General features: G+C 41.6%; 1 protein-coding gene across 1 annotated transcript in view; it reads right to left on the bottom strand.

Annotated features, from left to right (window-relative positions):
- Positions 1–16927, bottom strand: part of TMC5 (transmembrane channel like 5) — a 145313-nt gene that overhangs the window by 61354 nt on the left and 67032 nt on the right. The window contains 4 exon segments of the mRNA XM_069095969.1: positions 7539–7699; positions 8432–8567; positions 8646–8969; positions 9559–9802. Of these exon segments, the coding sequence (XP_068952070.1) occupies positions 7539–7699; positions 8432–8567; positions 8646–8969; positions 9559–9724 (787 nt within the window). The 5' untranslated portion in view covers positions 9725–9802.

Raw genomic sequence — 16927 nt, 5'->3', positions numbered from 1 at the left:
AGGAGTTGGACTGGATCTAGTATTCTTAACTTTTTGTGTGTGTCATGAAAACTTGTGACAACCTGCTGAAGCCTATGGACCCCTTTTCAGAATAATATTTTTAAATCATAAAACAAAACTCACAGGACTGCAAAGAAAATCAATTATATACAGAAATATAGCTAACCACATTTTAAAAAATGCATAGACTTAGAACCTTTAGACTAGGATTTCTTTCTAGATCCCTTTCAGTTCTAACATTTTATTTTTTCCAGCATTAATTGATAATATTAAAGGCCAGTCTTTCAATAGAGAAAAGGAAGGAAAGTTGGGCTCTGTTAGAGGTAATCTGGCAATGTGTATAATAAACTCAGAGGTGAAAAGAACCTTCTTAAGTTTTCCTTTCAAAAAATATTAATCTTAAGTATCTTTATTTTCAAGGAAAAAATACTATTACAGCTTGCATTTTTATAGCACTTGTATACATATGCTTTCTCATTTAAACCTCATAAATTTGATCTGACAGGTAGGAAGAATGTAACTGCTATAGATGAGTAAACTGAAGCACAGAGAGGTGAATCACATGCAGCTAGAGAGTGGGTACTCCAACCAAGGTCTTTATGGATACAAGTTCAGTGTTCTTTTTACCACACCATACAGACTTTCAAATGCTTTCAGAGGGGCTAAGGCTCTTGGGAAATCTGCCCTACTAGCATTTATGTTGATTTTACCCAGGAGACAAACACCGATGAGACCTAAACTTGTAAAGGAGAAGATGATTTTGGGCAACGTAGCTAGTCCTCTCTAAGACAGCAGGTTGTGCTGGAAAGAACACTGACCTTGGAATCAGAGAGACATGGCTCTGAGAAACTCCCAGTTGTGAGAAACTGATGCAGGGACCAAATGAGATGGCTTATACATTAGTACTTATAAAATGCTATGCAAATGTGAATTAGTATGAGACCAATAAACAAATTCTGCCTACTCTCAAAGGAGTTTTCTGTGGAGGTACTGTCTGGATATCTAGACAGCTGAAGGTTACATTCTTTAGCAAATGAGAAAAACAGCTGCCCCACCAAGAATATAAAATGAAGAATAAAAAGAAATATGAAAAGTTGCAAAATAATGTGAAGAATGCCAAAACAAAAATTTGGTATATACACTAACAATGACTAAATCAGTCAATAAATATTAAGCTCCTACTATGTGCAAGGTACAGTGTTATGAGTTGGGGACACAAAGAAAGGAAAAAGACAGTTCCTGCCCTGTGATCAACTGGGTACAAACAACCTCAAAACAGGCTAACTTGGAAATAATAAGCAGAGGGAAGGCGAATAGGGAAAGGCTTACTGTGGAAGGTGGAATTGTAGCTGGGGGAAAAGGAAGCTGGGGGACGTCCAGAGGCAGAAATAAAGAGGGAGGCTCCTTCCAGGCATGGGGAACAGCCAGAGAAAATGCATAGTCTACAGACAGTGTCCTGGGGGGAAGGCAAGGAGGCTACTGTCAGTGTATCACAGAGTGCGAGGGTGGATGGCAGAGGTAGAAAGGTGGGGAAGGAGAAAGTTATGAAGGACTTTGAACACTAAACAGAGTATTTTATATTTAATTGTGGAGGTGATGCGGAGCTGCTGGAGTTGACAGAGTGTGATAGGGTGGGGTGACAATGTTATACCTGTACTTGAGCAAGATCACTTTCATAGCTAAGTGAAGAATGACCTGGAGTGGGGAGAGACCTGTGGCAGGAAGACTAACTAATGGACTATTATAATAGTCCAGGCCTGAGGAGGTGGTGGCAGTGTCAGAGGAGAGGAGACCTATGGGAGAGATGTTAGGGAGGCAAAAATCAACAGGTCATGGCAACAGATTGGTTTTGGAGGATAAGATAGGGAGGAAATGAGACTGACACCTAAATTGTGAATCTGAGTGACTGGGAGGATAGTGGTACCTTCTACAAGTTAGCAAGTTAGGAAGAGGGGAAGGTTTTGGGGAAAAGTATGAATTCTTTTTTTAAAAATTTATTTATTTTCAGTTTACAACATTCAGTTCCACAAGTTTTTAAGTTTTACATTTTATCCCCTTTCCTAACCTCTTCCCTCATGAAGATGGCAAGCAATCTGATGTAAGCCTTACATATACATTCATATTAAACATATTTTCACATTAGTCATGTTGTAAAGAAGAATTATAATCAGGAGTAGAAACAGGACTTCTGCATGGCTATGACTTCCACCTCCTCCAATTCATGTAAAAAAATGACTCTAGACAAACTTTGAAGCTACAGAACCCAAAAAATGACAGAGAGAAGCTAACCTCCCACTGAAGACAGTCTGGCAGGCCAGCAGGAAGCACAGAGCTCTGGGATCCAAGCCCAACCCCACAAGAGCCTGAGGTTTAGCCTCAGCGTGGCCACAACCAGCCACTGGCTGGAGGAACCTCAGATCATGAGCAGCTGTGGTGGTTTCCAGAATTATCAACCCACAGATGCCAAAGACAAAGTGAGAGGTCAGTATAGACTTTGTGGGAACAGGGAGTTTGGGAGTGTGGTCCGGCCTTTGCCCCTGGGTCAAGAAGCAGCTGAGGCTCCACTGTGGCTGTTTCACAGCTCCTGGCCTGAAGATTGTAGGGGGACCAAGTGACCAGTCTGAGGGGTATTCACTCCTGCTTTAACTTGCTTGGATCTGGATTGCTGTCTAGGGTGGAGGTCCTGGGGTGTGTGATCAGTTTACCAGAGCATGTGGGGGCTTCAAAGAGGGCACCCAACTAATAGCTCCAGCATCTGCAAAAACCCCAGCAATTGGGACAAAGCCCCTCTTTCTGGTAGCAGAGTTCTACTGTGGCAAAAGGCTGAAAAGGCAAGTAATTAAGTGACAACATGAGCAAGCAAAGGAAGCAAAGCAAACAGAGCAATCTGACATTAGACTCCTAGTTTGGGCACAAAAAGGATCAAAGCATGGAATAGGGGGAAGACAGCAAAGTCAGAACTCCTGCACCAAAAGCTTCCAAGAAAAATATGAGCTGGTTACAGTCCAAAGAGGAGCTTAAAAAGGATTCTGCAAACCAAATAAGAGAAGTGGAGGGAAAATTGGGAACAGAAATGAGAATGATGCAAGAAATTATGAAACGAGAGTCAACAGCTTGACTGCAGAAAATAACACCTTAAAAAATAGACTAACCCAGATGGAAAAAGAGGCTCAAAAAGGAAATGAGGAGAAGGATGCTTTAAAAAGCCGAATTTGCCAGATGGAAAAAGAATCTCAAAAGCTCAATGAGGAGGATCACTCCTTCAGAATTAGATTGGAGCACATAGAAGTTAGTGACTTTATGAGAAATCAAGATACTATTAAACAGATCCAAAAGAATGAAAAAATAGAAAGCAATGTGAAATATCTCATTGGAAAAACCACTGACCTGGAAAATAGATACAGGAGAGATCATTTAAAATTTATTTGACTACCTGAAAGCCATGATCAAAAAAAGAACCTAGAAATCATCCTTCAAGAAATTCTCAAGTAAAATTGCCCTGATGTTCTAGAACCAGAGGGCAAAATGGAGGTTGAAAGAATCCACTGATCACCTCCTGAAAAAGATCCCCAAAAGAAAACTCCTAGGAATATTATAGCCAGGCTCCAGAGTTTCCAGATCAAGGAGAAAACATTACAAGCAGCCAGGAAGAAACAATTTGAATATTGTGGAAACACAATCAGGTTAACACAGGTTCTGGTAGCTTCTACATTGAGGGATTGAAGGGCTTGGAATATGATATTCTGGAGAGTAAAGGAGCTGGGATTAAAACCAAGAATCACCTACCCAGAAAAACTGAATATCATGTTTCAGGGGGAAAATATGGTCATTCAGTGGAATAGAGGACTTTCAAGCATTCTTGATGAAAAAACCAGAGTTTAACAGAAAATTTCACATTCAGATACAAGAAGCAAGAGAAGCATGAGAAGGTAAATAGGGAAAAGAAATCATAAGGAACTTATCAAAGTTGAACTATTTACACTCCTACATGGAAAAACAATAATTGTAACTGATGAAACTCTTCTCAGTATGAGAATAGTTGAAGGGAATAAAAATGTGTGTGTGTATACACACACACACATATATGTATACATACATATATATGTCTATATAGGAGGGTATATGGGTGTATGAATACATATGTGAATGTGTGTATATATGTGTGCAGGTATACATAGACAGAGGGCACAGGACCAATTTAATAGGAAGGGATGATACTTAAAAGGTGAAATTAAGGGGTGAGAGAGGCATATAATGAGAGGAGATGGGGAGAGACAGAATGGGGTAAATTATCTCATATAGAAAATCCAAGGGAAAACTGTTACAGTGGAGGAGAACAGGAAGGGAAAAGGGAATGAGTCAACCTCATTCTTATTGAATTTGGCTTAGGGAGGGAATGACATACACACTAAATAGGGTATCTCACCCTACAGGAGAGTGGGGGGAAGGGGATGAGAGGGAGGATGATAGAAGGGAGGGCAGGCTGGGGGGGAGGGAAGTTGGAAGCACCCACTTTTGAAAAGGGACAGGATCAAAGTAGAGAATAGAACAAGTGGGGGTGAGATAGGATGGAGGGAAATATAGTCAGTCTTTCACAATATCCACGATGGAAATGTTTTTCATAACTACACATGTACAATCTATATGGAATTGCTTATCTTCTCAGTGATGAGGGAGGAAGAGAAAGAATCTGGAATTCAAAGTTTTAAAATCAAATGTTTAAAATATATATATATATATATATAATTATTATTTTACATGTAACTGGGAAATAATATATACAGGCACTGAGGCATAGAGATCCACCATGCCCTACTGGAAAGTTGGGGGGGGGATGGTGGAAGATAAAGGAGAGAGCAGATTGGGGAAGGGAATATTCAGTGGGATCGCTATTTTGGGGTGGTGGGTAGGGAAAAAATGGGGAGAAAATTTGTAACTCAAAATCTTGTGGAAACGAATGATGTAAACTAAAAAATAAAAAAGAGAAAAAATTAAAAAAGAAGAAGAATTATAATCAATGGAATTAACCCCAAGAAAAAAGAAACAATACAAAAAAAGAGAAAGAGAAAATAGTAGGCTTTGATCTACATTCAGATTCCATAATTCTTTCTCTGGATGTGGATAGTATTTTCCATCATGAGTCTTCTGGAGTTGTCTTAGAACCTTGCATAGCTGAGAAGAGTTAAGTCTATCAAAGTTAGTCATTGCACAATGTGGCTATAACCATGTACCATGTTCTCCTGGTTCTGTTCCCTTCACATAGCATCAGTTCATATGTCTTTCCAGGTTTTTCTGAAGACTGTCTGCTCATCATTTCTTATAGCACAATAGTATTCCATTACCTTCATACACCACAACTTGTTCAGCCATTCCCCAATTGATGGACATCACCTCAGTTTCCAATTCTTTGTCACCACAAAAAGAGCTGCTATAAATATTTTTGTATATGTGGGTCCTTTTCCCATTTTTATGATTTCTTTGGGATACAGCCCTAGAATTGGTATTGCTGTTTTGTACCCTTTTGAGCATAGTTCTTAATTGCTCTCCAAAATGGTTGGATTAGTTTACAACTCCACCAACAATGCATTAGTGTTCCAATTTTCCCACATCTTCTCCACAACATTTATCATTTTCCTGTTTTGTCATGTTAGCCAATCCGAGAAGTGTGATATAGTACCTAAGAGCTGTTATAATTTGCATTTCTCTAATCGATCATGATTTAGAGCACTTTTTCATGTCTATAGATAACTTTCATTTTCCTCTGAAAACTGCCTGTTTATTTGACTTTGCTGAGTGGAGAGCAGGAATGGTGAGCTGCCTGCATAGGGACCTGGGCAGAAGCCAGGAGCAGCTGCCTCCTGTGGGAGGAAAAGGAACCCAGAAGTTTGGAATTCAGCCACAGGACAAGATAAGGACAATGTGGTTAAGCAGGGGCACTGAATGTGTTTCCTTGATGCATTCCACAGTTTGGAACCCAGGGGGAGGATGGACTTGTGTCTATGGTGGGTGAGGAGAAGGGCCATGGACCCCCAAGGACCCCACCCTATTGGTTTTGTTGCCCAGCTGCCTCTCAGGACTTGGAAGCAGGGTCTGGAGCAGAGTGAGGGGAAGGACACTTCCCTCCCCCCAAGAGAACTTTATTTGGACATTTTTTGTTTTGGATTGAAGAGATGCACCTGAATGATATGTTTGATTGATTAAAGCCAAGCTAGAGTTCCTGTGGTGACTGGCAGAGGCAGCAGCAGCCAGTAGCGGCAGCTGTAGTGGTAGCAGCCAAAGTGGAGGCAGAGGTGCAAACCCCTTTTTTGAGCCAGCCAGAATTTCTGCTAAGGACTCCTACTAAGGACTGCCAGGGACCAGAACTGTGGGTGGCCTGCAGCAACTGGGAGCATGCTTCCTAGATGCTGAGCAGTTGCCATGAGAGGGGAGAGGAAGACCTTTGCTTGAGGTAGCCTGTTCTGTTTTGAAGGCTTGAGAATGTGGGTGTTTACTACATTAACTACATGTGCCAATTTCATAACTACTGTGATGGCTTTGACTTTCTGGTTTTCTGGTATTTTAATAAATGTTCTAGCTTTTTCCCCATGTAGAGAGCTTGGTATATTTTGTGATTAGTAACCACATCAGCATATTTTTAGTTGCCGCAGGTATAGTGAATGTTGCATTATTGATATACCTATCAACATTTACTGTATTAAAAATGAAGGCCAACAAGTTTAAAAAATAACAATAAATGCATTATCTGTCAACATAAATGACATTTTAGTGAAAAATAACTGTATTTTCCAAAATAAAAGAAATTTAGCAAGAAGAGTGACATTGTTTTGTTTTATTTTTTTGCAAATCTCTAGTGTCTGGTTTAATGAAAGAGATGGATTCTCATTTCTGGTTCTGCATTCAATCTGTTGCAATATCTTACACTATGTTATTTTGGTTGAATTAATCAAGAAAATCTGTCCTCACACAAGTTGGAAAAGGAAATGTTTTAATAAGCAAATAACATCTTAGTATTATCATAAAAATAGTTTTGATCTCATGGACCCCTGGTTGGAACTGCTGCTTTAAGGTATGCACAGCACCTTATAAATATTCTCATTTTATCCTCACAACAACCTTGGGAGGTAGGTACCATTATTATTTCACTTTACTGATGAGAAAACTGAGGAAGGATAAGCTAATAATGACTTTCTCAGGGTCATGCAGCTAGTAAGTATTTAAGGTCAGATTTGAACTCAGGTCCCCAAAACCAATACTCTATTCATTGCATCATATAGTAGTTGTCTTTCAAATTCCTAGAGATGGGCTAGATCTTATATCATTTGTATCCCACTGCAGTGCCTAGTACTACATAATAATATATGCTTGTTGACTCATTGAACATCACTAAATTATATTAAACTGAGATGATGAAAATCATAATGCATTTGTAAGTTACTAGTATCAATAGTGTACCTTCCCTGAGGACATTGCGTTTAATTTCTTAGCAGGTCACAATCCTATCAAATCAAATCAAATTTATGATCTTGGAAAATACTTACTGTATCCACCACCATCAGGATCTGGAGCTGGGTGCTTGCTATACAGAGGTGTAGGCTGCCTTGAGATCATTTGGAAGGATTCTGGGTAATTTTGATTACCTCTCCCAGGTGGACCTGAGGTCCGATGAAAAAGTCCAGAATGATGACCGTTGTTACCTGCCCTATAGTATGATTTGACAAAATTAAAAAAATTTCAAACATTTAAACAGTGGAATTAATAAGCAAGGGATTTATTGAGAAGCACATTTACTTCCCAACTGCCACTTGGGGGTTGGGGGAAGGGTTCATCTTCCTTCCTGGAAGATTGTACTGCATGACTGACAATAAGTTTTAGATGCTCTCTCTGAGGAAAAGGACCCTGAGCCTAATTTAGGTCCATCTTGCAGGGACAAAAGTGACCACAATATATGTCCATATAGGTAGGTGTATTTTAGCCAAGTCAAATAATTGTGTTCAATCCCACAGACTTTATTGTCAGTTTTATTGGCAAATATTTGGGGGAAATGGCTCCTAATAATTGCTTTTATTTCTTCTTCATTGGTTGTAAATTAACCTTTTTTTCATTTTTGATACTGGTAATTTAGTATTCTTTGTATTTTCTAAATCAAATTAGCCAACAGTTTTATCTATTTTACTGATTTTCCCCAAAGAACTAGCTTCTAGTTTTATTTACTAAATTTTTAAAAACTTTCAATTTTGTTCATCTGTTTTTTGATTTTTTTAGAATTTCTATTTTCAGTGTTTACTTGGTGTTTTTAATTTGATGCTTTTCTAGATTCTTTTTAGATGTATGCTCATTTTGTTGATCTGCTTTTTCTCTCATTTGTTTTCCAGTGACTTTCCCATTTAAGAACTAGTCTCCACCTTGTGGAAGTTAGGCTCTTGATACTTACCCTCTGCCCCTTTCCAGGTTCTCTGAATAGGAGTAGTCACGATTGTTCAGCCTATCTCGGTTATAGGCACTCCCCCAATTATCTGGAGCATCCAGGTTTTCTTCAGCACCTGGATAGTCTGGAATTCCCAGGAAGCCTGGATGATTCTGATTATTTCTGTTCTTGGAGCTTAGATAGTCTCTGGCACCCATATGATCTGGAATTCCCAGGAAACCTGGGCGATCTGGATAGTTCTTGGAACTTGATCCATAAGCATTGTTCCCAGAAGAACCTGGATCATCTGGATCCTCTCTGGAGTCCCAAAAGTCCTCAGCCCCAGGATAGTCTTGAACTGCCAGGAAGCTGAAGGGGTCTGGCTTGTGCCTGGACCTTGAATGGTCATAACTCTTCCTAGGACCTGGGTAGTCAGGAGTCCTCTGGGATCTTGAAAAGGCTGTATTTGTATGGAAGTCTGGATACTCCTGATGATTCCTGAAGCCTAGGTTGTTCTCAACTCTAGGATGATCTGGACTGTTTTGTGCACGAGGATAGTCAGGATGGTGGGAATGGAATCTGAATCCCTAAAAAGAAAAGACAGTGTCTTTGGGATCTGGACCCCAAAAAGGAAAAGCCTCTCGACTTTGTGACCCAGGTCCCTGACTTTCGCCTGGGGTACCTGGCCCTTCTCAGTTAATAATCCTTTCACTGTGGCCCTCGGGGTCTGCACCTGGCCCCACCCCAGACTGCCACTCCTAGATTCTATCTAGACCCCCTTTCAGTTGACCCAGGTCCTTGGCTCTGCTTTTCTGTGTCCTTCTCCATTACTTACCAATCATTCTAGAGTACTTGGCCACTCCTAGATCACATCCAGATCTCCCCAATCTTCTGCATTAAAAAGGTCCATCTTTCCTCCATTAAAGTGTTCAGATTCTTTAAGAGTCTGGCCATTGTCTCAGATTCAGTCTGGCCAGCTTGTCAATACAAGTTTCACAATAGTGTGAATTCTCAAAATCTCACTCACCCCAACCGATGTTCTAATAAGCTTTATCTGACTAAAAGAAGGCTTGAGTCGAATTTATTCGAGGCAGGACCTGTGTTACTTGCCCTTGAATTTCAGTGTTCAAGCACCTCTAGACCTCAACAGGGATAATTGTGAGTGCTTGAATACGTTGCATTGTCTTTGGATTTGTTGGAACTATTCTGGGAATATGGATAGTCTGGACTGTTCCAGGAGCCCAGACTTACCCTGGAGTTGTAGAAGTCTGAATGACTCGGCTCTTCTTCATATCCTTGGTTCCTATAGAAGGTGGTCATGTTGAAGAAAGATTCTTCACAACGATGTAATAATACTTTCTGCAACCCAAGGTCTTTCTCAGTCAGCAGTTACTCCATCTTTGGAGAGAGAGAGCCCAGTTTTAATACCTCTCCCTGGCAATAGGCTATGTGTGAATCAGACAAACCAAAGTGTTCTACATAAAATAGGAAATGATTCAACAGAACCCCAGTAGAGGGGTCACTATATCCAACTGATGGGGTATGGGCCCCAGGCACTCTGCAATTGGGGTCACTCTCCAAGCACCTAAGGAGGCTTGGAGGTGTTTTTTGGGCCTGACCTCCCAGGTACCATTAGGTCAGACAGTTACAAGACTGTCTTGCACTTGGTCTGATGCTCTCAGGTTCTTTGTCTAGTGGTTCGGGTAGAGGCCATGGACCTGGGTACACCTTCTGCAGCATAGAGGACAAGGAAGGAAGCCCTATCCAGAAATGTATGCCCAATTCTGTCAATTCTCTCAGTGCTAGGGAATTGGGAAAACTTCAGGCTTTTTGGTTTTTTGTTTTGTTTTGTCTTTTTTTGTTTTCTTTTGTTTTTTTCCCCCAGGCCTACTCCAGGATCCTCCTTTACAGAAGGAGGGACTCCTAGATCCATTTTTGGGTCTTTATAATACTATACTCTCTTATGGTTTGTAACGGAAATGCAAATTTAAAGACCTTCCCTGCCCCAAGGCCCTTTGATAGGCTTAAGAGACTCTGAGAACCTTCCTTGATTTGAAAATATACTCTGCCTCCTAAGAGGCTGAATGTGGTCACATGGAGCCTGTGGTAGGAGGCTTGGTTTTCAGAAATGCCCACATCTTGATGCTGTGTGATTGGGCAGTGGGTCAAGAGGGTGGTTACATTCTCTGACCCAGGAGAAGGCTATATAATCCCTTATGTGAAGGCTTTGCTCTGGGGCTCACTTTGAGAAGTGTTGTGTGATTTGACCAGATGAGACTCTGGGCAGCCATTGAGAGCCCCCCGGCTTTGAAAACCCAGATGCTGATGCTTCCCTCTCTGGTAACTGTGATTTGGTATGGATGTAATGGTTGGACAGTTTGGAAGCCTGTCTGCTTGATCTGTTTCTCTGTCTTGTAGCTTCTGTATGTATACTCTGAAGTTTGGGGTGCTGACCCTTTTTCCCCTGAACTAGGTAAATGATATATGTTTGATTGATTAAAGTAAGCTTGTTAACCCATTTTGAGTTGCTTTCCTTTAGAAAAGCAGATCTAAGAACCTGTGTTGGCAGCCACCCTGGGGACACTGTGGTGCTTGCTGCTACATAGTTAGATTTATGCTGTCGCCAAGAAGGGAAATGGATGGAAATACCCTACATAGTCGCCTTCATCAAGCTCTCTCCCATTCTCAGAAAAGACTGTAAGATGCTGATAGCCAGAGCTGCTCCACAAAGGGGGATTGGGAGTGAACTGGACATTTTGGATGACCCTTTTCTTATGGCCCCCAAGGCTTTGGTCACCCCTCTCCCTTCCCTGCCTCTGTTCCCAAGATCTCCCCAGCTGCTATCCCCACCTTATCCTCCCCTGACCCCTCCTGTTTCCCACACCACCCCGCCTTAGCCACACCCTTTCTCTTGGTTTTCCTTCCCTTCTTCTCTAGTCCACCCCCTCCTTGTTTCCTGCCTCATTCACCTTCCACATCTCTTAAGCTGCACCTCCTTCCATGGCCCCTCCCCCTCCTCAGGTGCCAGCTGGATACCCTGACCTTGAAGTTCAATCCAGTTCAGCCAGAACTCCCCAGCTCTTCCTTTACAAGAAGTAGGACTTCCTATCTCCCTTCCTCCCAAGCTCCCCCACTCCCTTTCCACACTCAAGACCCTGACTGACTCCTTCTATAGTGGGGCCCAGACCAGGCTAAAGCTCATAAGACTTTGAAAACTAAATTGACCACCACTCCCACATCCATATCTACCAAATCTAGAAAAGCTTTTCATTCTGTTTATTGATGGAAGGAAAGGACAGACTTTGGGAGTCCTAACCCAGTCCTTAGGACCTGACTCCAGGCTGGTTGCCTATTTTCCAAAACAATTAGCCTCCATGACTGTCAGTTGGTCTACATGCCTCCAGTCAGTGGATACTACAGCCATTCTAATTGAGGAAGCCTCTAAATTAACACTTGGCTAGCCCCTGGAAGTTCTGACCAGGGACTGAGTCCAGAGCATCCTGAAAACAAAGTGGCTGGCTAAAGGCGGGGTCACCAAATATCAAGCCTTGCTCTTACATACCTCTGACCTAATCCTTTGGGTGTGCTGCATACTTAACCTGGCAACCCTCCTCCCAGACAATGCCCACTCAGATGCCCTGGTTCATGATTGTGAAGAAACCTTGGATGTTAATCAATCTGATCTAAAAAATTCTCCTCTTCCCAACCCTGAAGCAGTGTGGTACACAGATGGGTCAAGCTTTATTGAACAAGGGGTTAGGAAAGCTAGGCATACAGTGTCAGCCTCCACCAAACCATAGAGGCCAAACCCCTGCCCCTGGGACCTCTGCCCAGAAGGCAGAATTTAATAGCACTCACCAGAGCCCTAGAGCTAGGGGAAAATAAAAAAGTAAATGTTTTTAGACTCAAAATATGCTTTCCATGTTCTACATGCCCATGGAACAATTTGGAAAGGGGATATCTGACAGCAAAAAATTCCCCTATCAAACATGCTCAGGAGATTTTACATCTCCTCCAAGCTATTCAAAAGCCCTTTGAGTTAGCTGTTATGTTTTACAAAGGCCACCAGGAAGGAGAAATGGAATCAGGACATGGGAAATCAACTGGCAGATACCACAGCAAAGAATGCTGCCTGCCAGCTAACTATACTGCCATCTTTACTCCCACAGCTCCCCGATTCCTTAACACCTTCCTACAGCCCCCAAGAGCAGGCCCTTGTTACAGAAAGGGGATCTCTCTCCTCCTCTGGGTGGTTTCAGATACCCTAAGGCCAACTTCTTATCCCAGAGGAAAGCCAATGGAAGCTTCTTTTTGGCTTTCACCAAGCCACACACCTGAGGAAGAATGCCTTCTAGTCTCTTATAAAGTCTATTTTTACTGGCAGTAAGGAGAAACCATTCGACAAGTCAATCAGGTTTGCTCAACTTGTGCCCAGGTAAATTCTGAAGGGACATTCAGACCTCTACCTCTTTTAAAACCTGTTCAGAGGAGGGGAGGGGTAGCTACCCAGGTGAAGACTGACAGATAGACTTTACTTATATGCCCCTATGTAGGGGTTTTGAATTGCTTTTGTTTTTTGTTGACACCTTTACTAATTGGGTGGAAGCTGCTCCTTGAAGAACTGAAAAGGCTCAGGAGGTATCAAAGTTCCTATTAAAGGAAATTATACTTCATTTTGGCTTGCCTAGCTCCTTACAGAGTGACAATGGCCCAGCTTTTATTTCACTGTCTGGCTGTGGCAAAGACATTTAAAATCGCTTATCACTTCCATTCAGCCTGTAATCCAAAATCCTTTGGTAAAGTAAAGAAAATGAATCATACCCTTAATCTGGTCCCTAGCTGTGATAGAAATCTGAGAAGACTGGCTTAAGAATCTCCCAATTGGGCTGCTCAGAGTCTATATCACACCTTGGGAAAATATCATGCTTAGCCCCTTCAGCTCCTGTATAGGAGGCCCTTTCTAACCTCTAACATCCTTGTAGACCCAGAACAGCATCTGATCACCCAATTTGCAACTCAGTTAAGAGCAGTCAGGAATGTCCTAATAGAATATATCAATGAGAATCTTCTAAAACCTCTTGGCAGTGAAAAGGAGTGTCCTGCTCCAGTAAAACTTGGAGATTGGGTCTATTTAAAGTCACAGAAAACCAAAAGGGAGAACAGTTAGATGTCATTTGGAATGGACCCTATCGAGTCACAGCTACCACTCCAATAGCAGTCAAGGGCTTCCAAAACGGGGCTCAAAATTTTAGGATTAAACCAGTGTCACCCCTCTGGTGTCACCAGACTCCGGAATATACCTGTGAGTGCTTGGAGGATCTCAAGTTACTATTTAGAAAAGCCCCAGTCCCCTCCAGAGAACAGGTGGATAAAAACAGATAAAATTATACTCACTCTTGTCCTTCTGGCCTTGCCATCTTTAATTCCCTCCAGAGAAATCACCCTTTCTTCTCTTCTTGAAATCTTTTCCCTTTGACCTGACAATGATAATGCAGATCCTTTTCCTCCTCCTCCTCCCTGACACCTCAAATATACTTGACCTCCAAAAGGGAGAGGATAACACCCTAGTTAAACTGGTGAACTCATTAGAGGGGAGAGTCCAAGCTCATTGTGTATGCCACTCACACCAACAGGGCAACTCTCATTTATCACTAGGTGCTATTTTGCAAAAGCCCCCCTCCCCAACATGACGTCCTCAGAGATCTGTGCCACCCTATTTATGTTGGCCACTCCTCTATAGGCCTCTACTCTTTCCATCTCAATACCTTGCTTCTCCAAAGGAAATATTACCTTACTTGGGAGACAAGTTCCACTACAACTGGACAAGTTAATACCGCTGTTGAGAGAGGACTTGAAAGAGTTTCTGCTGGTCTTTTGACCTGCACTGCCTGTGCAGGTACAACTAGTGACAAGTGTCTCTGGAACTTTACATCAGTCAGCTGTATCAATTGTACTGAGGGAGCATTTCCTACTTGCACCTATGCCAGCATCCCTCCCCCTGCTCTCTTAGTAGGTTCCCCCTTTTTAAACTTTACTTCTAACTTAAGCCAAAATGCCACAGCTCCTAGTTACAACTCCCTTATTGATCTCTTAAAGACACCCCTTTCAACTGGGAACTTAATGTGCAACCATTCTGATCCTTGGGGCATTCATACTTGGAACCTGTTACTGACTCACCCCATCTGCACCCACAAAGATTATACTTGCCTTTGTGGGAATGGTGAATCAAGTAAAAAGAATTCTGAGGAAGAGGTGAAACTAAGGTCTACCACATAACAAGACCCCAGAACTACTGTCCTGGCCTCTCAATGCTTGACACCTTACAACGACTTTGGGGTGTGCACTCTAGGATTTTTAGCACTCCCCTTTTCCATTTTCAATGCCACATAGCACAGGGCCTCCATCTTGAAAAGGGTGAAGTGTAAATTCTGGGGAAATGTCCTTTGGTTCCTTAAAAAGGTAGTAGAGTATCTCATGCCCTGGTATGGTCACCTACAATATGAACTCATTCTCTCTGTTTTCACAGAGACCATTCATCAACTGGCAAATGAGACAACTTACAGTCTCTGAGAAATCTAGCAATCTTTGGATTCCCTAGCAAAGGTAGTCCTACATAACAGAATAGTCTTAGACTACCTGCTTGCCTCAAGGGGGGATGTATGTGCTCTAGCAAACACAACCTGTTGTATGTATATCAACAATTTTGGGTAGGTAGAGATCCATACTGAATGTATTTGGAAAAAGGTTAGTTGGATTCAAGAAATCAGAAATAACCTCAATGTCCCCAAATCATCTTCTTCATGGAAATTCTAGCTCCTTTCAATACTTGCCCCTATTCTTATTCCCTACTGATTTTATGCCTCTTGTGTCTGTTTGGTCCTTGTTTGCTTAACATCCTTGCCAGGTTTGTCTCCTCCAGGGTCCAAGTCATCAACTTCTAGATGACTGCTCAGGCTATGTACCAACTTCTGACTGAATCTAAGGTCTCTAGCCCACTGGACCTGGCATCATCCAGGTTCTGAAGTCTGACCCCTTGAATGGAACCCAGAAAGGCAGGGATAGCTCTACGCCCCTTGCCAGCAGGAATCCGTTTCAGAAGCTCAGAACTTTACCTCTTGCCCCAAAAGAATTTGGGTTCCATTTGTGAACTGATCCAGCCATTCTGGAAAGCAATCTGGAATTATGCCCAAAGGGCTATAAATACTTTCATACCCTTTGATCCAGCAATACCACTCCTAGGGTTATATCCCAAAGAGATCATAGAAATGAGAGAAAGACCCATATGTACAAAAATGTTTATAGCAGCTCTTGTTGTGGTAGCAAAGAATTGGAAATTAAGGGGGTGCCCATCAATTGGGAAATGGATGAACAAGTTGTGGTATATGCATGTTATGGAATACTATTGTGCTATAAGAAACGAGGAGCAGATGGTCTTCATATTTACCTGGAGAGGCTTAAAAGAACTGATGCTGAGTAAGAAGAGTAGAACCAGGAGAAATTTGTACACAATTACAGACACAGTGTATGTGTGATGACCAACTTTGATAGACTGGACTCTTCTCAGCAATGCAGTGATATAAGTCAATCCCAAAAGACTCATGATGGAGAGAAATATGTGCATCCAAAGAAAGAACTAGAAAGAACTAAGTTTGTATCCAGGTGGAAGCAAAATACCTGATCTTTTTCCTTCTCTTATTTGGTTTTATGCCCTCTTTACCATTTTTCATTCCATCTGATACAATGTCTTTATAACCTGACTAATGTATAATGTGAAAGTATTTACAGATCCTATACTTGACTATAAGCCGCCATGGTGGGGGGGAGGGGAAGGAGGGGGACAAAATGTGAAACTCAAGGAATTGTGGAATTGAATCCTGTAAACTAAAAGGAAACAAACAAATTAATAATAAAAAAAGAGTCACAGATTTTAGATTTTAGAATTTAGAATAGTTACACACATTAGCATAACTGTTGGTATGCTACCTGTAAGATACATGGCCAAGAGACACAGTACTCTGGGAAGTGTTACATCAGTCTTGACATTCTCACCTCTAAATGGAACTGGAGGACAAAGATATTTTTGTAAATAGAAGAATGATTCATAAGTGCTAATTTGAAGAAGCAGATAGAAAGGACTTGTAGAATTGCCTTTATCAGGGGCGCCTAAGTGGCACAGTGAGTAAAGCGCCGGTCCTGGAGTAGGGAGGACCTGAGTTCGGTTCCGGCCTTAGACACTTAACACACACACACACACACACACACACACACAAAACTAGCCGTGTAACCTTGGGCAAGTTAATTAACCCCAACTGCCCTCCAAAAGGCAAAAAAAAAAAAAAAAAAAACCAACAACAAAAAAACAAAAAACAATCAATTTTAATACTATATAAACTATTTGGAAAAATAGGCAAAGAAGTAATTTTACCAAATTCCTTTTATTGCACAAATATGGTGCTCATATTTTGTTCAAGAACAAAAATTAAGAAAACTATATACCAATTTCCCTAATAAGTATTAATGCAA

The sequence above is a fragment of the Petaurus breviceps genome, unplaced genomic scaffold (assembly GCF_028583685.1).
Source record: "Petaurus breviceps papuanus isolate PSGF00001 unplaced genomic scaffold, PetGlider_PUasm1.0 229, whole genome shotgun sequence".
Taxonomy (NCBI): Eukaryota; Metazoa; Chordata; class Mammalia; order Diprotodontia; family Petauridae; genus Petaurus; species Petaurus breviceps.
Note: the sequence above shows the minus strand (reverse complement) of the source record. Positions and strands in the feature narration are given on the sequence as shown.